The 25,148-nt window shown below is 35.8% G+C and overlaps 1 protein-coding gene across 4 annotated transcripts; it reads right to left on the reverse strand.

Moving 5' to 3' along the window:
• On the reverse strand, nt 1-21,689 carry LOC128217392 (equilibrative nucleobase transporter 1-like). Of its 4 annotated transcripts, XM_052924540.1 has the most exons (12): nt 21,609-21,645; nt 17,777-17,877; nt 11,839-12,602; nt 11,533-11,579; nt 11,078-11,154; nt 7,963-8,055; nt 7,393-7,579; nt 6,982-7,158; nt 5,217-5,318; nt 4,697-4,886; nt 3,719-3,839; nt 1-3,303 (listed from the first exon to the last, which is right to left on the reverse strand). In XM_052924540.1, exons 3-12 carry the CDS (start codon nt 12,291-12,293, stop codon nt 3,202-3,204), a joined length of 1,551 nt encoding a protein of 516 aa, XP_052780500.1. In that variant the 5' UTR covers nt 12,294-12,602; nt 17,777-17,877; nt 21,609-21,645; the 3' UTR covers nt 1-3,201. The 4 variants fall into 4 exon arrangements, with proteins under 4 accessions (XP_052780500.1, XP_052780493.1, XP_052780509.1 ...); XM_052924533.1 differs by lacking the exon at nt 17,777-17,877 and having other exon boundaries at nt 21,609-21,689; XM_052924549.1 differs by lacking the exons at nt 17,777-17,877; nt 21,609-21,645 and adding an exon at nt 13,020-13,169.
• Nucleotides 21,690-25,148: the final 3,459 nt, after the last annotated feature.

Consider the following 25,148-nt stretch of genomic DNA (forward strand, 5'->3'; position numbering starts at 1 on the left):
TAAAAGTATTGTATGTATTTGAGACAAATAAAAACATAATTTCAATAATAATTTTTAAAATAACAAGAGCTGTCACAGAGACAGTGCGCTCGACTATTCCGCCGCTTTTCAGTGTAAGGATTGAAAATGTTTGGCGAAACATGCATGGATCACTGTTAGATTAGATTTCAATGCAATACTTAATGTGCGGAGATATTAACATAAATGTGGTTACATGCAAAATTTTAACCAGAATTTTTAAGTGTAATAATAAAGGGCCATTATTTGCAAAACACAGTTATCTAACTTGATTATTCAATTAGGTTGGGTGGTTGAATACCATTGTATAAAGTCTCAATGCAATACATCAAGTAGTTGCTGAGATATTATCCTATGTGTGCTAACATGCAAGACCTTAACCAGAATTTCTAAGTCACATAATAAAGGAGCAAAAATTATATGTCACATAATAAAGGGGCAAAAAATATATAATATGAAAGATAGAGTTATCTTACTTGATTAAATAAGAAGGTTCAATGGTTGGGAGCCTGTGTGTAAAGTTTCAATGCAATACATGATGTATTTGCTGAAGCATTGACTTAAAAGTGGTTACAAGCAAAACCTTAACCAAAATTTCTATGTTGAATAAAAAAGGGGCCATTATTTGAATTTAATGCACACTAGAGCTATCTTACTTGGTTATTTAAGTAGATTGGATGGTTGAGTACCATTTTATAAAGTCTCAATGCAATTCATCCAGTAGTTGCCGAGATATTAACCGATGAGTGCCTACATGCAAAACCTTAACCAGAATTTCTGAGTCGAATAATAAAGGGCAATTATTTGCATTAAATGCAAACTAGAGTCATCAAACTTGGTAAATTAAGTAGGTTGGATGGCTGAGTACCATTGTATCAAGTCTCAATGCAATACCTCAAGCAGTTGCTGAGATATTAACCTATGTGTGCTTGCACACAAAACCTTAACCAGAATTTCTAAGTCAAATAATAAAGGCCTATTATTGGCATTAAATGCAAACTAGAGTTATCTAACATGGTTAATTAAGTAGGTTGGATGGTTGAGTATCATTGTATCATGTCTAAATGCAATACCTCAAGTAGTTGCTGAGATATTAACCTATGTGTGCTTGCACGCAAAACCTTAACCAGAATTTCTAAGTCAAATAATAAAGGCCTATTATTGGCATTAAATGCAAAGTAGAGTTATTAACTTGGTTAATTGAGTAGGTTGGATGGTTGAGTACCATTGTATAAAGTCTCAATGCAATACCTCAAGCAGTTGTGGAGATATTAACCTATGTGTGCTTGCACGCAAAACCTTAACCAGAATTTCTAAGTCAAAAAATAAAGGCCTATTATTGGCATTAAATGCAAAGTAGAGTTATCAAACTTGGTTAATTAAGTAGGTTGGATGGTTGAGTACCATTGTATAAAGTCTTGATGCAATACCTCAAGCAGTTGCTGAGATATTAACCTATGTGTGCTTGCACGCAAAACCTTAACCAGAATATCTAAGTCAAATAATAAAGGCCTATTATTGGCATTAAATGCAAAGTAGAGTTATCAAACTTGGTTAATTAAGTAGGTTGGATGGTGCTTGCACGCAAAACCTTAACCAAGGGGCGACGCCGACGCTGACGCTTGGGTGAGTAGGAAAGCTCTCCTTTTTCTTCGAATAGTCGAGCTAAAAATGAGAACATATCACTAAAATAAACTAAATAGCTTCTGTTAAATTCCTACCTCTGTACGGTAAGGGCAGTGGTACTTGACCAGAAGGCACATACAGAGGCCAGTAACACGGACTGGTCAGTTATCACTTACACCTCGGGCCTGTGGCTCAGACTTTTTTTCTCAGATACATTTTCATGATAGAGATTTGCAGGCTAGGTTAAAGCCTTGAAATGCACGTCAGTTACATGAGATTTCTTTCTCTCTATCATTTCATCAATAAACAAGAAACGATGATAAATAATCTTAATAAAATCTTTCTTTTTTGTAATTATTCTATAGGGTGCATGTAAACAGAACTAACAAACAAACACAATATAAAACAATACTATAACAGTTGTACCATGTACTATAATCAAAGGGAATTATAAGATGAATTTATTAAGTTAAAGTTTAAGGACTCCATTCGTCCAATCTAAGTAATAGCAATGCAAAACTAAGTCCGTGAAAAGAAAACAGATTTATCAATGTCATGAAAGTCTCATGTCAGATCTCAATGTTTACAGTGAGATATCCTTGAACAATGAGTTATAAACAAGGAAATTACAAATATACTCAAAACAAGAAAAAGTCAAGATGCAACTTGAGTCATTAACTAAAGCAGTTAATTACAAACCAATAGTATGAAATATATACTGAAACACTGCTGTTGCATGCACTTGCCAGATCAGTCTTAAAACTACATAGTGTTATATATTTATAGCTCTTTATGACTAGGTCAACACTAATTAAAGCTTCTATGATTGTCCAGTGTAAATCTATGGAAAAAATATGCATTTTACCACCTACTGTGTCTTTCCATCACTTTAAATTTAGTGAATATCTATTGCAAGAAGGACTTAATGTTTCAAGTTTGAAATAACTGAACTTATCCTCACTATATTACTGTTAATGGGGGAAAATCCTTAAATTATGTTAATGTGATACACAGAATAAACTGTAATGCCAGTAAAATGACTGCATGATCAGAATCAGTGAGATCCTACATCAGAGAGAGTGTTTATCAGTCTTCCAGATGTACAGGAATAACAGTTGTTCTGTTATTTGTCCAGTACGAGTAGATTAACTTTCTGCTTCATCTTTTGTTGATGGCTTTAATTTTGCAAAAGCCAGACAAAAGTTAATAAATATAATACTTACCTTATACTTAATTCACTTATATAAAACATGTACGAAATTTAAAGAATCCTCAGTGATTCAACCATAAGAACAGGATCATCCAATCTCCCTAAAAACACTATAGATTTACCATTACAGTTTTGCTTCCTCAAAGGAAAGGTATTTATAAAAACTGCCATGATCTAAATATCAATAATATATATTTTTCCAAACAAATTGTATAATTCTTAAATACAACAGGTAACATTCTTGGCACCAATTTCTCAAGTTTGTGGATACTCGTGTACAATCTTTTCACAATCTGTAAGCCTCAGCTGACCTCTGTGACCTTGACCTCTGACATTTAGTGTTGGCCTCAATTGACCTTGAATTTCTTTTCTTCCCTGGAGCACGTGATCCACAGAAACAGGGGGTGAATGAATGAGATAGTAACTAGCACCAGCTGGAATATGTTGGCCTGAAAAAATACAGAAGATTGTTAGGGGTCTGATTAAAGCAATCCTGAGCAAAATGACATTTGGCGTTATTCAGTATTACCTTTAATAGTTTGACATATTCAATTTGAAACTGAACTTCAACACCATACAGAGCCAGAAATCAAAGCTTGCCTGCCAAAAAAAGTTTTATTTATACTTCATATCAACCCCTCAAAAAGTGTTTTGCTTGATACAGTATTATTTACAGTAAAATTAACAGTCAAGTTCACCACCATCTTCACAATCTAGCAAGTCAATCATGGTTTTGGGGGTTTATCCCTTCAACAGATCTAGATATAGGGTACAGTGAATATACAACAATGCATTTTCATGTATTCATGAAAACAGCCCAGACATTATGCACATATTCCACCCTGTTCAGACAAAGGTACTCACATGCAGTGGGCCCTCTGCGTACATCTCAGACCACTTGAAGAAGGCAAACTGTAGAAAGCCCACCACACCCCCACACACAATCATCACACCATACAGCATGCCGAAATACTCACTTGGAAACCTATACAGGGAGGAAACTGATATGTTTATATTATGACATTGATAATTGTACAATGGAATAAAAAATCATGGAAATAAGCTTTGAGACATATTCAGAAAATTTGTATGTATTGATTTTGAATTTTAAGAGTTGATTAATCTCATCAAGGTCATCATTAATCTTTGTCTTTGTGTGATGAAATCAGGTGTTTGATATTAGCAATCAGAAATTATACCCAATTAATTTCCTGTATGAGTTATGAGCAGCCATTATCTTTACTTTTATCAAACTGAAAGTTTCCCTTGTTAAGTGTGTTATGCAATCAGAAATTATAGACAATTAATTTCCTGTATGAATTATGAGCAGTTTTTATCTTCTTTAGTTTTTATCAATTCTAATTAAAGTTGTTGGGCAGGAACCATTTTTCTATTTTAAGTAACAATGACCTTGACCTTGACCCATCAAAAGCAATCCCAAATCTAGCTTTTCACATAAGCTACCTACTCACCAACTTTAATTTCTATCCATCAATCCTTACCTAAGTTATTGGGAAAAAACATTTTTTTAAGGAACGGTCCTCTTCACCCCTACCCAAAAAGCAATCCCAAGGTAGCTCTCCACATAAGCTAGCTACAAACCAACTTTCATCACTATCCATCAATTTTAGCCTAATTTACTGAGCGAAACTATTTGACCCCGCCCTCTAAATAGCAATCCCAGGCTAGCTCTTCACATAAGCTACCTACACACCAACCTTCATAACTCTCCATTCTAGTAACCTGGTTTTTGTTGAAAACCTGGTTAAAAACAGGAAATATAAAATCTCATCATCGTTGTATTCTCTCAAATAACAAATATCTAAGTGGTAAAAGACTCACACAGCACTGAGGAAAGCAGCAGCCATACTATAGAGGAATGATCTGAACAGGGTCATCACGACAAAGATGAGGTAAAGCAGTCCTGTGGATGGGATGAGGACTAGGACTGACAGGAGAACTGCCAGCAGACTCCCCACGGCCAGGGGCAGGGCCGCTGGTAACACCTCACGGTAGGGCTGAGACTTCCCATCTGTAAGGAGAGAAATCATGTAACACTTAGACATACATCAATCAGGTAGAGAACACTAATCATGACAGGTTAATAACTGGGCAGCCAGAAGCACACCAAGCCAAGCAAACAGGACCTTACCAACATACAGAAACTGTAGAAAATAATTGTTTATGTTCCACGAATGATATCTCAATATAGGGTGTGTGCTCATTGGAATAGAACTGGCGTTGGGCACCAGTACAGAAATTTTCTTCGCCATTCTATTTTATAATTATTTCTTCCTTTGTTGATTAGAAACGCTGACCACCAAAATCCAAAACATATGAGAGCAAACATGCAAAAGCTTACCTTTGCAGAGTTTCTTGACGAGATCATACACAATACCTGCCATCGGCGAGGTGATGAGACCACCCATCATGATGGTGAAACACATGTTGGTGAATTTACTCACTGAAATACACAAGTAGGTAAGATACATGTACAATTCATTTACAGGCAATGAGCATTTAGCAAATTTACTCTAAACATTAAATATTTTACAATGATTGTGAAGAAAGCTATGATAGCTTATACTAAGTCACTCTTGTTGGCACGATGTTGCGCTAGAGTGTGGTCTTGTGTTGTGGGGGAAACCGGAGTACCCAGAGAAAACCCACTTGTCCGGCTTGGTGACCACTAACCAAACTCACATGCACATTTAGTAAATTTATAGTTACATGCAATTTCAAATGTATATTGCACTACACATATAGGATTGGTCTTATTTTATGACTGTGTTCTTTATATTTTGTACACTTTGAAAATTATGATACCTACAGCTGATATGTTGTGAAGAACCATGTCATCATATCAGGAAATTGCTTCTTTCACCAAACATTTTTTATTAACTACCGGTACATAAAAAACCCAGGGGTGAAGAAAGTGACACTTCTCTATGCATTTGCCTAATATCAGTTTGCAAAATGAAAACAAGAGGCCCAAAAGGGCCTATGCTCTACTGGCATGGCTTTTGTGGTCATATCAATCCAGAGCATGTATGTATGGGTAAAAGGCAACAGACATATACTTTATGTTTTGTGTTTGGGTTACCTGAAAACGTAGCACGTTCAACATCTGAGCCCAGAAAGTATTGTAAGCAGATTAGTTGCATGAACTATTTTAATATGTGCCAAGTAAAAGTCATCTGACAAAAAAAAATGCTTTCAAAACTGTACTCATAGTAAAAATTTCTGTAGTTTTAAAAGTTAAAAAAAGTTGGTCAAAAGGTCAAAGTCAAGGGCATCCTAGGACAACATTGATCAATTTGAACAAACATTCACAATCAATTGTGCTGAGATGGATGCACGAACACACAAAAAGATTTTCAAACCTTTCCAGATTTATGTTTACCAAACCTGTGAACCCTGGGTGTGGCCATGTAATGACACCAGGTGCATAACTTAAACATTCACAACCAATTTTGTTAAGATGAATGCGCAAACTACAGAACTTAAAGCTAAAAAATGGCCTTTGGGCTTTCAACAAGAACAAGGCAGAGTAATTCACAAAATCAACTGCAGAAGCAAAAAGCAAATTGTCTCTCAAAATCCTAGACTTGCAAATTGTCTCCCTTAACTCTAGACTTGAATTTACATGTACATGTAAACTTGGCTAAAAATAGAATTCGCTCATGCAGACCTGGCTAAAAATAGAAAGGAACCGAGCTCTAATGGATATCTAGATACTGTACAAGTTTCATCGAGATACAATCAAAACTGAAGACTGTATCGTGTTCACAAGCAATTGTTTACAGACGCACGAACGCACGACCGCACGGATGCACATACTACGTACACATTACCATCGCATAAGCTCTTCTGGCCTTTGGCTAAAAACAACAACATTGTAAATGTCAAAATGAGCAAAAATGGTATAAAAAAACTTATTAAACAGAAGTCAGACAGGAGAGGCTATGAAAGAGATGAAATGCCTTTTCTCTTCTACAGGTGTGTATTTTTAAAATCAGCCTCCACCTGCACCTGCAAAAAGTGTTGACATTTACTAGAGTACCAGTATCTCCCAAATGATCATGATCTTCATCAGGTGACTAGTCATTGATCATAAGAGTTCTAACCTTCATCTTTGTCCTCATCGAAGAGCCTGTTGAGGTACTGGTTGATGCTGCCTACGAAGTAGTAGAACCTGACCTGAAGTATGGACAGCCACAAAACGTGACTCACGAACATTGGCTTCAACATGCATGACCGTAGACTCGGACGGGTTGCCCTCGGAGGGTTGACTTCTACATTGGCTAAAATAATTATACTCACTGTAACTGTCAAACTCATTACAGTAGAAAAAATCACCACTCTTGTACTTATGTGTACTTATAACTATAGAGCTATAAACCTCCTGTGAATGATTCGCTGAAGTCCTTGAATTTTTACATATATTCACTTCTTTATGTTAATTAAGAGAATAAAATGATAAACCAACCCATACATATTTAAACAAAGACAACAAAAACAAAAAAATATCCCATTACCAGACTTATCGATCAGTTTGATCCCAACCTCCTCATTCTCTGCCACCTCTCTCTCTATGACCTTGACCTTTGGCCTGGGTATAAATTCCCGGGGCAGGAAGAAGAACGTACTGACCAGAACCAGCAGGTGGGCCCCACAGATCAACAGGAACATGTACTGTCGTGAGAAACCACCCTCATAGGCCAACTGGAACAAACATAATGACCTGTACAATAACTTTTCATTACCTGTACACGACAACCATTGTGTTCTTTAACTCAACAAGACAATCTTAATAGACTTCAGAATTCATATACATTAAGCTATAGTTGACACTGCATTTCAAATTTCCGAAACTACCAAATTATCCATTGAACTACCCAAAATCTCTGTTATAACAATTCTTTCTAACAGAGTACATATGAAAAGTTTCATTTTAAAAAGAAATAAAGAAAACAGCAATTTGTTAATATTTAGCATTTGAATTTTCATTTTGTGAAACCTAACATACTTCAGTAGGAGGCGAATTCTGTTATATGATTGTTCATAATCAATAGCATACACCTTGTTTTTTACCTAACAATACTTGCCTTGACCATGAGCATGACGGCAGATGACATGTCAAATCCACCACATAGCAAGCCCACAAATGTGGAACTGCCTGTTGAGAACAGGTTAGAGACCTACAAAAACAATATATACATATGTATTTCACAGTTAGGCTATAGTTCTAAGAAAGAAATGTGATTACTGTGAAATCATTTATATTCGTTGGCATGAAATTTCGTGGTTTGCCGAAAAATAACAATTTCGTGGGTACTTGAAATCGTGGTTTTTCATTTTTGATTTTTTTTTCGAAACTGCAATCGTTATAGATCGTCTGCATTATCTCCACGCCCTAGCCTGTGATTTTCGTCTTCTACGTCACACGGTATATGACACTTGCTTAAGTGGTACGACATGCCAATTAGTGCATGTCAATTATCGATTTAATTGGAAATCAAGGTCATAAAAGAAGATGTACCCTGATCATAAATACAGATAGCCAAAGCCATTGAATGCCAATTAAGAATTTCGCAAACTGCGAAAACACCGAGAAGGTCCGTATATTTGAGAAAACAATCCCAAAAGATAGCTGATGTTTACAAATTTAATCACTTTGAATATCATCTCATTTCATATCATAATTTCAATATTTATTCAAACATTTTTGTTTAATAAGACAGTGTATTGAACGCGATGTTTTGTACATTGTCACGTTGGATGCTCAGAACCTCCAATGTAATCGATTAGTTATTCCAGTAAAGAAAAAATCGAGAACCAACACTCATCACTCACATCGTGTTAGCCTTGAGATTTTTATGATTAGCACACGTTTAGGCACGTGCTTCTGTCATTTGGTTCATAAAACACATTAAAATGATTTGGTTTATTATTTGTTGAAGGCATATATAATATATTAACAAACGATGAAAGTAAGATATACAGTGAGATGGATATTTACGCTGTATAATGCGGCCTGTGTAAGGAATAAACTAGAGTATGCACATAACATGGCAATTGAAAAAAGAGAATAAAGGATCTATAATTCGTGGGATCTTGAATTCGTGGATCACCCAACCCACGAAAACCACGAACATTAATGCCCCACGAACATTAATGATTTCACAGTATCTGATTTAAAATAAATCTTACACAGTGTCTTCCGATTGGTCTAATGTTCAATGTGGAGCCTATCTGTGTGTTTGCCACAGGAATAGGGAAGCATACCTCTGTCTATATGATGGGAATGGGAAGCATACCTGTGTGTTTGTGATGATAATGGGGAGCATACCTGTGTGTTTGTTATGAGAATGGGGAGCATATATGTGTGTTTGTGATGAGAATGGGGAGGGTACCTGTGTGTTTGTGATGTGAATGGGGAGGGTACCTGTGTGTTTGTGATGTGAATAGTAGTGATGGGCCGATGATCGATTATAATCGAAAATTGATCAGAAAGCTTCAAAATGGGCGATAATCGATTGTAAATTATCATAATCGATTATCGCGGAACATCAAACAAATTTATCAAGGGAGGTTACTCAGTATTCATTGACGATTTTTTTTATCTTGCCGACATTTCTGCTCATTTTTCTTTGGGTACAATTCGTAAGAATGGCATGACGACATGCTGAACAATTATCCGGGTGGGAAAGCGAAATCTAAAGTCTGGCTCTTTTTTGCATTTAGAAAATCAAACCAGGACCTCCAACCAAAGAAAACCTTGACATAAGCGAGGCGTATGTTGCCTTTGCAAAAAGGCTTACGCAAAATAGGTATACAGTAACTAGATCACAGGTGATGAGCAAGAAGAGATGTAGAATGAACCCATATCTCATTGACCAGACAATATTTCTAAACAAACATTTACTGGTAGATTCATACTGGTGACTTTGAAATTTCTGATGTATACATTTCAGTTTAATGTTGTTGTTTTTTTCTTTTTAACTTAAAAATATATTTTTTTCTGTTTTATGTTTGTTAGTTTCCTGAAAAATGAATATGTAGGTTCTATTGTTTGGTTTATATATTTAATTCAGATTACATAGACGAAGTGATGCCCATTACCTTCAAGTATATCACTAGCAACCACTGCTCTATAATATCCGATTATAGCCGATGTCTAATCGGTTGATGGTCTCCGATTGTAACCGATTATCGATTGTAAAATTCAACCGATTGCCCATCACTAGTGAATAGGGAGGGTACTTGTGTGTTTGTGATGTGAATGGGGAGCATACCTGTGTGTTTGTGATGTGAATGAGGAGGGTATCTGTGTGTTTGTGATGAGAATGGGTACCATACCTGCGTGTTTGTGATGAGAATAGGGAAGCATACCTGTGTGTTTGTGATGAGAATAGGGAAGCATACCTGTGTGTTTGTGATGAGAATGGGGAACATACCTGTGTGATTGTGATGAGAATGGGAAGCATACCTGTGTGTTTGTGATGAAATTGGGAGCATACCTGTGTGTTTGTGATAAGATACGGGAGGGTACCTGTGTGTTTGTGATGAGAATGGGTACCATACCTGTGTGTTTGTGATGAGAATAGGGAAGCATACCTGTGTGTTTGTGATGAGAATGGGGAGCATACCTGTGTGTTTGTGATGAGAATGGGTACCATACCTGTGTTTGTGATGAGAATGGGTACCATACCTGTGTGTTTGTGTGAGAATGGGGAGCATACATGTGTGTTTGTGATGAGAATGGGGAGCATACCTGTGTGTTTGTGATGAGAATAGGGAAACATACCTGTGTGTTTGTGATGAGAATGGGGAGCATACCTGTGTTTGTGATGAGGATGGGTACCATACCTGTGTGTTTGTGATGAGAATAGGGAAGCATACCTGTGTGATTGTGTGGGAATGTGGAGCATACCTGTGTGATTGTGTGGGAATGGGGAGCATACCTGTTTGTTTGTGATGAGAATGGGGAGCATACCTGTGTGTTTGTGATGAGAATGGGGAGCATACCTGTGTGTTTGTTTAGAGAATGGGGCGCATACCTGTGTGTTTGTGATGAGAATGGGGAGCATACATGTGTGTTTGTGATGAGAATGAGGAGCATACCTGTGTGTTTGTGATGAGATTGGGAAGCATACCTGTGTGTTTGTGATGAGAATGGGAAGCATACCTGTGTCTATGTGACGGGAAATGGGAGCATACCTGTGTGTTTGTGACGAGAATTGGAAGCCCTCCGATCCCCATCAATGACAGCCCTGGGAACATCAGCCAAGGGTGCTCTGAGGTTTACAAGGGAAAAGACAATATTTGAACTCTGGTAGCTACATGTGGTTACAAAAAGTATCAGAAAATTAAGATTAGCATTTAGTAAACAAAGTGCCAGTTTATTGATTACTATCAATATAATGATTCATATTTGCACCATAATAATTATATGCACCTATAATTTAAAAGCATACTATTTTTTAATAATCATAAATCTTAGCCGAAAAAAGAGCTTATAGACATTGTTTTGAAATGATATTGTTCTAATTAAGAGAATGTTAAAACAACATCTATGGCAAAGTTGTACTCCATAAGTGGTATGTTCTTGAATTGAACTTTAGTGCAGTACAAATCTGTATATGTACAACTGTGTATTTGTCCCCTCAACTCACCTTTACTGATAAAAGCCATCATCAATGTGCCAGCTACAAATGTCAAACTGAAACAAGAAGATACTTAGGCTTTATACACAACTCCAAACTAAAATCATTGCGAGAACTGAAAATTGGTGCATTTATATTTACAAGTCCAAATTAAATAAATAAAATTAAGACAATATAAATTGAGTTAAAAAAAATCATCAGATGTTTTGTCAGAAATTAATTTATTAACTACTACTACTACTCCATCTAATGAACTTATAAGTCATGTGATACTATTTCATGTAATGTACTTACAAGTCAATCTAGTGTACTTACAAAGATAAGATTCTAGTGACACGAGTTCCATACTTGTAGTTGACGTGACCAAGAACAGCACATCCCAAACAAAACAGTGCAGAGCCAATGGTAAAACAGAGAGCATAGTTACTATCCTGGGGCTTGCATATCACATCCTTCCCCCCAGCAGGAGCGCCACTACCTGGCGACAGAGTGGCATCAGTACTGTTCACTATATACCCTGTGTTATTTCCAGTCTCATTCTGTGACTTAACCGGTACAAACGTCACGTCATGTGTTATGTTGCCCGATCCAGAAGTGTTCCCAGTACGTGGGCAAAGGTCTGCATATATTCCCTCATCTTTCAGTACAAACACAATAGATCCCCATCCATACAGCAAACCTCCAAAGAAAAGACATTCCATAAACGCCCATCCAGCAATGAGCCATTTTTTCCAACCGATGTCACCATTACTGGAATCTGACAGCACCATTTTTTAATCGTTTTTTCACTCAGCTTTATAATAGACTTAGGAAACCCTTAAATGTATAAAAATAAGGTCCTTTTAGAATAATATATGGAGTTTAACACCAGTGAATTTAGTCTTACATGGATTGATCTTTGTCCAGGATTTTGAACAGATACAAATTATACAAAGTATTCCCAGTCATAACATTTTTTATACTATCCATTAAACCTCATGCTTTTCCATCATCAAAGTTTTCTCTCAGTCCAGTCACTCATTCATTCTAAATCATCTGTATATCATCCAACCATCTTCCCTGGGCAGCAACTGTTCATCCTGAAATATAATTATAAACTGTAATGTACACAAGTAACCCACCCACCTTACTCCATATACGTAATATAAGAGTAATAATACATTAAGAGCCTTAACATTTTAAGAAAATATGGTAAACTGCAGTTTAACTATTACTGATATTAGTCTAGCTGGACAAATTCAAAATCAAAATAACAACCTATATGTCAGATATATCCACTGCTCAAAATGATCCAAAACCTACAACACAAATCCTACTTCAAAAGAACATGCTTTGTTTAAACAACTACATCAGTTAGTGTTCACGTAAATGTTCAGTGCATGAGTGATGTCTGATGGATGCACTGGTAGTCAGCCAGCAGGCTACATGGCACATTCACTGCGGGTTTGGCAGGTCCCTCAATGCTATAACAGGTTGTATTATCCATCAACTCTTACTTTTGGCCATTAATAGGTATCCTAGTGGTTAGCAGCGAAGCTTAAATAATTTTCTCCTCCAAAGTTGAATACTCCTTAAGCAAGTAACTATCATAGGGATGACACACTCAGAACATTTCTTTAACTATTTCACCCATCACTACTACAAATATTTAAGGCCCTCATAGTCAATTTATTCAGATACTGTTTCCTTAATCAATGGACACAGGTTATTTCCAATGACTTGCAATGACTTTCAAACAATTAATCTATTAATAGATGTTATCACCAAAAATATGTGAGGCCTTTAACACATTTTTTATAGGTAAACAAGGAACAAAAACAGAAGGAAAATAAATTTCAGGAAGATTTTCATTTAAGATCTGTCAGTATCATTACATCTCAAATTAAACTGTAACTAGAAGCGCCGCAATGCGACGAAACCAGGTTTTTGTTATGGGCAATCAGAAATTATAGCCAATTAATTTGTTGTATAAGCAAGTTCAATCTGCAGCTTCATATAAGCTATATTCACGCTAAGATTCATCACTATCCATCAATTCTAACTAAGTTGTTTGGCAGAAAAACATTTTTCTATTTTTAGGAACAGTGACCTTGACCCCATCACCCAAGCTAGCTCTTCACATAAGCTACATGTCCCTTCGCTCTAAGTTTCATCAATATCTACAATGCTAACTAAAGTTATTGGGCAGAAACCATTTTTCTATTTTTAGTAACAGTGACATTGACCCCCACCCCCCTCAAAAGAAATTCCAAGCTTGCTCTTCACATAAGCTACTAGTACCTACACACAAAACTTCGTCATTATCTATCAATCCTAACTAAATTTATTGGGCAGAAACCATTTTTCTATTTTTAGTAACAGTGACCTTAGCTCCACCCCCCTCAAAAGCAATCCCAAGCTAGCTCTGTACATAAGCTACCTACACACCAAGTTTTATCAATATCTATCAATGCTAACTAACGTTATGGGGCTGACACCATTTTTAAATTTTTAGTAACAGTGACCTTGACCATAGCCCCACCCCCCTCAAAAGCAATCCCAAGCTAGCTCTTTACATAAGCTACCCACACACCAAGTTTAATCAATATCTATCAATGCTATTAAAAGTTATTTGGCAAAAAACATTTTCTATTTCAAGTAACAGTGACATTGACCGTAGCCCCTCCCCACTCAAAAGCAATCCCAAGCTAGCTTTTCACATGCTACCTACACACCAAGTTTCATCAATATCTGTCAATCCTTACTAAAGTTATTGGGCGGAAACCATTTTTCTATTTTTAGTAATAGTGACCTTGACCTAAGCCCCTCCCCACTCAAAAGCAATCCCAAGCTAGCTCTGTACATAAGCTACCTACACACCAAGTTTCATCAATATCGGTCAATGCTAACTCAAGTTATTGGGCAGAAACCATTTTTCTATTTTAAGTAACAGTGACCTTGACCATTTTTCTATTTTAAGTAATAGTGACCTTGATCTTAGCCCCTCCCCATTCAAAAGCAATCCCAAGCTAGCTCTTCACATAAGCAACTTACACACCAAGTTTCATCAATATCGGTCAATGCTAACAAAAGTTATTGGGCAGAAACCATTTTTCTATTTTAAGTAACAGTGACCTTGACTTTAGCCCCTCCCCCCTCAATAGCAATCCCAAGCTAGCTCTGTACATAAGCTACCTACACACCAACTTTCGTCAATATCTATCAATCCTAACTTAAGTTATTGAACAGAAACCATTTTTCTATTTTTAGTAACAGGTGACCTTGACCTTAGCCCCACCCACCTCAAAAGCAATCCAAAGCTAGCTCTTCACATAAGCTACCTACACACCAAGTTTCATCAATATCTGTCAATGCTAACTAAAGTTATAGGGCAGAAACCATTTTTCTATTTTAAGTAACAGTGACCTTGACCATTTTTCCATTTTAAGTAATAGTGACCTTGACCTTAGCCCCTCCCCACTCAAAAGCAATCCCAAGCTAGCTCTTCACATAAGCAACTTACACACCAAATTTCGTCAATATCTATCAATGCTAACTAAAGTTATTAGGCAGAAGCTATTTTTCTATTTTTAGTAACAGTGACCTTGACCTTAGCCCCACCCCCCTCAAAAGCAATCCCAAGCTAGCTCTTCCCATAAACTACCTACACACCAAGTTTAATCAATATCTATCAATGCTAACTAAAGTTATTGAACAGAAACCAATGTTTGACGCCCGCCCGCCCAACGACAACCTCATTCTAATAACCCGGTTTTCGTTGAAAACCTGGTTATAAACTGGCTGAGTATTGGTTAAATGCAACTCAAGTCACTGTGTGGGGATCAAAAACTTGTTTAATTTAAGCAATTCACTGGCCCAAATTTCTTGACACTTCGAAGCTTAACAGGCCTAAGTTGCTTATTTCAGTTTTAAGCCAAAATACAGTACACTCAACGAGTTAGACCCACTTTCCGTTTCCCTCCGCGGATTTTTGCTATCGCGGCCAACACAATGATTTTATCGACTGTCCGCGTTCCTCGGAGTTTGAATTTAAGGCCCTCGGAGGGTGATCAGTCAACCAAAGAATAACGAACTCGGCGTTCCTCGGAGGGGTTAACTCCGCGAAACTCTGCGGACAATAGATAAGAATCTACGCTAAAGTTATATTTATTTTATTAAAATTTTCAACCGATTACGACGGCTCCAGTAAATTGCTATTATTATTTTTCCTCTGCCCATTTTGCATGAAGTTAGCTTACCACAAGAATGCAGTCGTATTTCACTAGTTGCACATGCATCTTATAAACGTGTTTTTGCTAATGACTGATAAACACATTTCTTCCGAGAAATTCTAGGTTGAACATTTTCGGAAAATAAGGAGGTCAAACACGCATTCAAAGTTCACATCGCATGGTTTTGAAGGCCTTTTTGCCTCGTTTTCTGTGGAAAATTCCATGAAACGTCATAGCTATTTTTAACCACCAATAATAAATAGTATATTCTACATTGTATTGATTACGCGCTTGACGTCAGAGGTCATGGTTCAGAATTGTGTAAATAGTCGGCTGCTTTATGATGCAATAACTTAGTGGATATACTTTAATGATTCAATGTTTATAATTCAAGACAATATTCAATGGCGTTTACGGACATAAATACAAATTAAACGTTGGTACATGTACATGTAAGAATCTTTTACACTTAACAATGTGCATAAGCATAAAAATAAATAACTTCTAAACAAGAATGATTTCTTGCTTATCTGATTAGACTCGGAGTTCCGCCACGGGATCATAAAATCGGACGATTCTCAACGCTATCGTTCATATTAAACTCGGCTGTAAGCCAGCCACTCGGAGGAACTCGGGGGTATTTTAGCGAGGGCAACAGTTTTACCCTCGGAGGAAACCCGCGATCATCGACTTTATCCCTCGGAGTGAGCGAGGAAAGTGGGGTTAACTCGTTGAGTGTACTGTATATACTTGTAGTGATTTTTTATAAATGAAAAATGGTTTAGTTTGATAATCGTAATGATAATTCCTATATCTAAAGTATTAAAACTTCTAAAGGAGTACATGAAACGCAAAATATTGAAAGACAAAAATAGTGGGTTTAGCTTAATCCTGTTATAAGAGACTTTAAGAAGTTTCGAGAAATTGGGGCCTGGTTATTACTCTGTAGCAACTTGGGGCGACATGGCAGGCTACTGAACTTGGCATGTTCTGCCCATACACATATTATCCAAGTTTGATGATAATTGATCAAAAGCACCTCAAGATGCAGCATGGAGAACAAAGCTTGTGTAATCCATTATAAATATGTCTTGTTTAACAAACAGTTGTATAGGAAAAAGATCGAGTTTTGCTAACCTGTGTATCAGAGATTTTCATCAATTTGGAACAGTGTATAATATGAAGTTTAAAAGGTATCACATTCCGAGTTTAGTTGTGCAAGTTTTGTGAACGTCAACAATATCATTCTAGACTCAATATCACTTTCTAACTTTCGCGTATAACAGAATCATTAATTTATTTTTGGTGCAAATTACTGCCTTTTAAAGGCTGGTTTCCCTTTGTGAAAAATTATCCATTTCCCCCTAAAATTTTATATTTTTTTCTAAATTTGATAAAAGATTACTTCAATGAATAAAAAAGCAATAAATTTCTTGAAAAATATAAACAAAATCTTGACAAGAATGACTGTTTCACAGCGTAATGTATGCATAAATACGTGAAAACATGTATATTTGTCATTATATAAGCTATTTTGGCCTGATTTGTATTTTTCCCAAAGTCAGCTTTTTTTCCCAAGTTCATCAAGGGTAACATTCTGAATTAAGTTTAATGAATATTGGACCAAATATTATGTCTATAGTGTATTCCAATTTTTCCCTAAGATTCGACCAACTGACCTAGCTTTTAATCCAATGAGACCTTCTTTTAATGCAGGAAGATTTCATCAAGGGTAACATTCTATATATAGTTCTGGACAAAAAGAATCGAAGACTTGAACGAGTAACTTATTTTTTATCAACATTATCCAGTTTAAATTTCTCCAATAATTCATCAAGGGAAACATTTTGATTAAGTTTAATAAATATTGGACCAAATTTAATAGAGTGTTTTATCTAGTGACCTAGTTTTTTACCCAATTTGACCCACTTTCACAAGCAGTCAATGGTACATCAGGGGTAACATCCTGACCAAGTTTGAACATAATCTAACCAATATGACCAAGATATCTACCCTTTCAATCATACCCTATTTGAAATTACCTGCCCTTTGATGATGTCAAAAGGGGATAGCTGATGTAAGCTTTCTTGTTATATCTTTATTTTTGTCTTTTGTTTGCAGTCAAACAGAATCTCTTGTGTTCCTGAAAGTAATACAACTTGCCATGATGAAACACCTGCCAAATGAACATTGAAGCAAAAAGAAACCAAAGTGTTGCAGCTGAAATAATTCATGTGGAAAGAGCAATTAATATATTTAAGAACTTAATAACATCTTCCATCAGGTGATTCCATTGTCACCTTTCGGTTGCATCAATCAGATATGATTTGTACTCTATTAAATAAACGTCAATCCAGGACCTTATTATATCTTGTCCAAGCAATTAGTACAAGAGATGTTTGTCAAACATTATGCACCCCCTGAGCACCATGTTGTCAGGATTATTTGGACAATTGAATGAAATATGCATGTACCGAAATGACAGCTGACTTCGTCATTGATATTGGATGCCTTTGATGCAGTTTTAAGATTATGACCATTCAAAGTGAGAGGATAGTTGGTACAGTTTTTAATCATGTTCAGATAATGACTGATATTTGCAGAAAAAATGTATCCTCTTATCAGCAGGGAATAAGAAAATATGACAAAAGTTGAATGATGAATATGAGTTAAGACTATGACCTTTGACTCTATCACCTCAAAACCCAGGAGTCATCAACTGGCAACCCAAAATCTAAATGTCAAGTTTTAGGGCCATGCAAAGTTATCACAAAGACAAGCTTTTTGTGTTCAAGGTCACCGTGACATTTACCGTAAATGACTGGGTATAAGACGATAGGGGGTATTAGACGCAGGGAAAAAAATCTGTGAAAAATCCGAGAAAAAAACTTTTAATCTATGTTTTTGGTTAAAAGACGCATAGAAAAAATGTCAAAATCGCCCGGCATTTTCAGCCACCATGTTTGTTGACAGTGACAAAAAAAATTTTTTTTTCGTGAAAATGGCGATGGTTATCTTTAAAACCATACAACCATACTGTCGAGAATGAAAAGTTATGTTATGCAAAAAATATTTTGACAGTGCCCAACTTTGCTTTTTTATATGTAAGTTTGATTATTGTTAAATTCAATTTATTTTTCAAAATAATATTGAATACCTTAATTCACAAGAGTTCGGACACTAGAAATTAATTATTTTTTTCGCTCTCCGAATACATCGAAAATTATCATTTTTACATTTTATTTACATGTTTGTTTAACCTGCCTTTTTTCTTCATGTTTGCTTTTTACCACTTATTAATTTATCCGTAGTAATCAATGGTCATAAACTTATTTATTACGCCTATAAGTGTAAATCCTTCTTGAAGTTAATTAAAACACCATTTTATACATGCACTGAACTGAATAAACACATTCTATCGGCTTCAGATCAAAGAGTCACACTGTGTGACGTCACATAACTTACAGTTTTACCCACGAGGATCTCGTGGAGAGCATGGACATTGCTATGCAGGATTAATGTATAACTGTACGATTATTGCTTCATATAGTCTATAAGTGTGGTACAAGTTTGAAAGCTTATTGGCAGATCATTTTACAAACATGCCATGTCGATGTTTTCTTAATCCCTTGATTGCCCTTGTTGTTTGTTTAATCCTCAAATAAATATATCACACTTCCTTTTCAACAGGCAATAAATCGTTTAGGATGGGTAGCAACTAATTAAATTGTCACAGTGGTGTATACGGTTAGGTAATCTAGCCAGGCATTGTAAAGATAAAAATCAATAATCTTCGTCTGTGAAACTTGGTAACTATGAAAGTTATGATTGATGTCCTTTGGGTGTCCGAAAATTAGGTACGCAAAATAAATTATTAATTAAATTAGGTGAATTACGGTAACTTTAATCGAAAAATATTTTTGTTGAAATTATAAACGTCTTACGATATACCGTATCCCGATCTTCAACTGCCGTTTTAACCCGTATATACTCGATCAATATGACGCGAGTAACATCCCTTTCTACATAAATCTAAACAAACTCTCGGCTTGAAATTGGCCTCAGAAAAAAAGTTCAAAAAATTGTTACTGGGTATTATACGCAGGCATTTTTTTGCATCAAAATCTGAGGGAAAAAAGTGCGTCTAATACCCAGTCATTTACGGTACCTTTGACCTGTGACCCCTAAAATCAAAAGAGGTCATCTACAGGTCAGACCAAACCCCAAAGTAAAGTTTAAGTTCCATATGCCCAGGCATTGCTGACTAGGAAAATCTTTGATAACTTTTTCGCGTTAAAAATCACTGTGACCTTGACATTTTACCCGATGACCCTAAAATCAAGGGGTCATCTACTGGTCAGGCCCAACCTTTAAGTCAAATTTAAGGGCCATGGGTGCAGGCATTGTCCAATTATCACCCCGACAACCTTTTATCATTTAAATTCACTGTGACCTTCACCTTTGGCCCGATAACCCCCAAAATCAATAGGGGTCATCTACTTGTCAGGCCCAACCTCCAAGTCCAGTTTGAGGGCCATGGGTGCAGGCATTGTCCAGTTATCACTCTGACAACCTTTTATCATTCAAGGTCACTGTGACCTTAACCTTTGACCCGAAGACCTCTAAAATAATAAGGGTCGTCTACTGGTCAGGACCAGTCTCCATGTCAAGTTTGATGACCATAGGTCAAGGCATTGTTGAGTTATCACTCGAACAAGCTTTAAAATCCTTTTACCATTAAAGGTCACTGTGACCTTGACCTTTGACCCGATGACCACCATAATCAAAAGGGGTCATCTACTGGCCCAATCTCATGTCAAGTTTGATGACCAAAAGTCCAGAAATTGTTGAGTTATCACTTAGACAAGCTTTTGTCTACCGACGGACGGACTGACCGACATGTGCAAAGCAATATACCCCTCTTCTTTGAAGGGGGGCATAAAAATTTAAATGTTCAAACTGGAGACTTCAAATGTTCAAATTTTAATCTCACATGTTTAGGCATGTCAAGTGGTACATTTTGTATTATTACATAAAATTTGTATATTAAACTGTCAAGGTACATGGTTTGTTTGTTAATCTGTATTCTTATGTTTACATTAATAAATCCATCAATGCATAAGTAGTTTTTGCGCAGACAGGAGCATGTGTCATCTGACCTTTAAATGTGTTTTTGATATGGCAAATCATTCACATACAAATTGGTTTGTACCAAAAGTTGGTAGTTATTCCCATCAGGATTCCGGGTTAAAGCATATTACGTGTATAAAATATATATTATATAATATTATAAAAACAAGAAATATTACCATATATTATTAAATGCTATTTAATATTAGTTCCGTACACAAAAAATAAATATCCAACGAATAATTATGAGTTTGATAGGTTTTAGATTTAATTCTGTCAAAACATAGCGATATATAAAAAGGGCACCTGCAAGGGTGCAGTTCACAGTTTTACAACAATTCGAACACTTCTGCCACGGCCGAGTTGTTACGATTGTCTTTACGAGGTCTATCTTGAAGCTTGTCGAAATTGGCCGAGTTATAATGATTGGGTCGAGTCGTTCCGCTTAGCATAATTGTTGTCTGTGACAGTCAAGTTTAGTTTTATTGGGAAGGTAAAACATATGCTTTAATGCATTAAATGCTTGTTTTGTGCAAAACTTTGCACTTACATGGTAAAATATGAATGTAGTGTATACTCATTTAACCAGTTGACGCGAAAATGTATAACTATTTCAATAAATCAATATGAGAACATGTCAAGTACATTTCCGATTTACTAACCATGGAGACTATAGTAAAGAAGGTATTTCAATTACAAACAATGTATCACTATGAAGAAAAAAGACAATCAATCTTTAAATACCTTGCTCCTGGTACCTCTGACTTCTGCTATTATCCCAATTACTAAACACTCGAATTTTTTAGAAATGCCAATGTCAAGGTTGTCTGGTATCTAGCTTGCTCTTCTTAACAGGTGTATGAAATAGCTAGGGCAGGAAACCAAGCCTAATGTCGGGAGAGTATAAAACCGGCCCTATAAGGTCTCTACAGAGGTATAGGTAAGAAAAACACGGCCCTAGTGTCTAACTTTTTTTAATTCTTTACCAATTTAATAAATTTTGGTATCGTGTAAAAGAAGAAACAACCAGCTTTCAGAAAATGATTTTGGTTTTTAATTTCTAGTTTAAAAAATTATGCTAATATTATCGTAAAGTCATCGTTGAAAATCGCGTATTTTCACAGTGAGAGACAGGTATGAAAACACGGCCCTAGGGTCTTACTTTTTTAATTCTTGATACCTTTTTAAAGTTTTAATATTAGTGTAAAGAAGGAACAACCAGCTTTCAGAAATTGCTTTTTAATTTTAGATTATAAGCTATGCAAATAATGTCTAAAAGTCATCGAAGCGCAAGTATGGGAAAACACGGCCCTAGGGTCTTACTATTTCAATTCTTTATTAATTTAATAAATTTTGGTATCGTTGCAAAGTAGAAATAACCAGCTTTTAGAAAATGTTTTTGGTTTTAAATTCCTACCATTATAAGCTATGCAAATAATGTACAAAAGTCACCGTTGAATTTCGCGTAATATAGCACAGAAGCGCAAGTATGAAAAACACGACCCTAGTGTCTAACTATTTTAATTCTTTATCAATTTAATACATTTTGGTATCGTTGCAAATAAGAAACAACCAGCTTTCAGAAAATGTTTTCGTAATTAACATCCTATTGTGAAAGTTATGATAAAATTGCCTTAAATTCATCTTTGCAAACGCGCTATACCGTAAAGTGATAACAGGTATGACGAACATCGTTCTGTGGTATTATTCCAATATGTCTAAATTAACTTTGTAATTCACGGGCTTTCAGAAGCTGCTTTTTTGTTTTAAATTTATATATTGAGTATAATGAAAATGTCTCAAATTCATCGCTGAAATTCTCACAATGCCGCACCTGATCTAATTATTATGATTTTTAAATCAATTAATTAGATAATTGTGTCAATGCAAAGAAGAGACCACAAGCTTTAATTTGATGTTCTTGTTTTTAGTTTATATTTTGTTTAAGTTTATATCTTAAGAAAATATAATTTAATTAACATAAACTCAGCGCTGCAAATTGCTGTTAAGAGACATAATATACACATTATTGGCATTCATAAAAACAACTCCATTATATCAGATAAAAGATCAGTCCGGTTGCATTGCCGGTGGGTTCCTTAAAAAATAATTATAATCGTGAATAATTTGCTTACTTAAATAAGCTTTAAAACATCATTTTCATATATTATCTTTTTTGAAACATAAGATTTATTGGTTGGCTGACCACTGAAAGTGGGAAGGTGAGCTATTGGCTGCCCTTATTGGCTTAGCCACGCCTACTTACGGTAGCGCTCCGTTCGATCAGACAAGAGTTTCGGTGTGTCTTCCCTGTTTGTTGTTGTTGTTGTTGTTGTTGAGTTTATAAAGGTCTGCCCGCGCCCTATAATGGCTGCATTATGGCTTGACCCCGTCACATCCCCAAGTGTGACTAAAACAGAATTTTGAAGCCAAAGGAGGAGTTTTACTCCCATTGGTTGATGGGATATTCGCCAAAGGAGTCATTTTGTATCCAAAATGCCGCGAAACCGGCGATGAATGACATTTAGAGTGGTCCCACAGCTCTAAACTACTAAATGTTGTTATTGTTGTGGTTATAAAGGTCTGCCCGCGCCCTATAATGGCTGCATTATGGCTTGACCCCGTCACATCCCCAAGTGTGACTAAAACAGAATTTTGAAGCCAAAGGAGGAGTTTTACTCCCATTGGTTGATGGGATATTCGCCAAAGGAGTCATTTTGTATCCAAAATGCCGCGAAACCGGCGATGAATGACATTTAGAGTGGTCCCACAGCTCTAAACTACTAAATGTTGTTATTGTTGTGGTTATAAAGGTTTGCCTGCGCACTATGGCTGCATTATGGCTGGCTTGAGCCCGTCACATCCCCAAGTGTGACTGAAACATATGTTTGAGGCCAAAGAAGGAGTTTTATTCCCACCAGTTTGTGGGGTATTCGCCAAACGAGTAATTTTGATCCCAAAATGCCGCGGGCCCTTCAATGAATGACACCTAGAGTGGTCCCAGAGCTCTGACTATTGGATTTGATTTTATTACTTTGGTCTTATAATGTTATATAGAAATTGGATAGCACGCGTGCCTTAAAATCTTTAACTACCCTATATGTGGAAGGATGAGCAAGACTTGCGGACAGTTCATTGTAAAGAAAGTGTTCTGAGAACAGGACGTTTCGTCCAGTATGCATATACATAGATAATTATGTTAACTGCCCTTATTGTTGTCGAATTTCGAGTTGCCTCACTATTTAAATTCTAAAACTTATTCAAGACCAAAGAGTGCGTTAATATTCTTCTTTTTCTTTTTTAACATAAACTTATTTATTTACCTAAATGTACAAGTATATATATATATATATATATATATATATATATATATATATATATATATATATATATATACAACTTTTTTATATTATTTTTTTTATTATTTACACAACATGTAGCCCCTGGTCCAGTGTATGCTATATTTGCGTATATATATTTATTTACTCAATTTGAATATTTTTTTTAAGTAATTAGGCGTGGGTCAAAAGCGTTTTTCATACAATGCACCTGGACCTGAGGCGTTAATAAAACAACATCGCCACCTTGCATAGCATCGTATTGCAAAGCATGGGGAATAAATGTAAATACATCAAAGACAAAAATGAAGGTTTTCCGTAAACGGGGTGGAATACGTCGTAACGAGCATTGAACATATAATGGCCATACTATCGATGTTGTTGATAACTTTAATTATTTAGGTACTGTGATAAATTACACTGGAAGTTTTACACTGAATCAAGAGCGTTTGGTTGGAAAAGCTCTTAAGGCCATGAATACTTTATTATATAAATGTAAAGAATACGACCTTAAACCTAAAATATTTGTCAACTATTTGATTCTTTTGTTGGCTCAATATTGAATTATGCCTGTAAAATATGGGGTTTTAGTAAGTCAAAAGAAATAGAACGTATACATTTAAAAGTTTGTAAGCGATTGTTACGCGTTAAAATAAACAAATGTAATGCTACAGTGTATGGAGAACTAGGTAGATACCCTTTATTCATTAATCGATATGTAAGAATTATTAGATACTGGTTTAAGATTTGCAACAGTAATAACATTATAATAAAGTCCGTGTATAAACAGGGCATTGATGACTGTAATAAGGGTTATATAAACTGGGTTTCTAAGGTAAAAAAACTGTTAAATGATTATGGTTTTGCATACGTATTTGATAACCCAAATATTGCGCATGTTAATGTATTTATAAACGAATTTAAATGTAGAATTATAGATACATTT

This window comes from Mya arenaria, chromosome 2 (genome assembly GCF_026914265.1).
Source record: "Mya arenaria isolate MELC-2E11 chromosome 2, ASM2691426v1".
In the NCBI taxonomy this organism is placed as follows: Eukaryota; Metazoa; Mollusca; class Bivalvia; order Myida; family Myidae; genus Mya; species Mya arenaria.

Excerpts from the sequence above, each read along its gene's own strand:
- LOC128217392 (XM_052924533.1), bottom strand. The coding sequence starts at position 12,293 with ATGGTGCTGTCAGATTCCAGTAATGGTGACATCGGTTGGAAAAAATGG. Across the intron at positions 8,056-11,077 it reads TTCTCGTCACAAACACACAG|GTCTCTAACCTGTTCTCAAC; the intron begins GTATGCTCCCAT and ends TTGTTTTTGTAG. Across the intron at positions 3,840-4,696 it reads GCTGCTTTCCTCAGTGCTGT|GTTTCCAAGTGAGTATTTCG; the intron begins GTGAGTCTTTTA and ends CTCCCTGTATAG.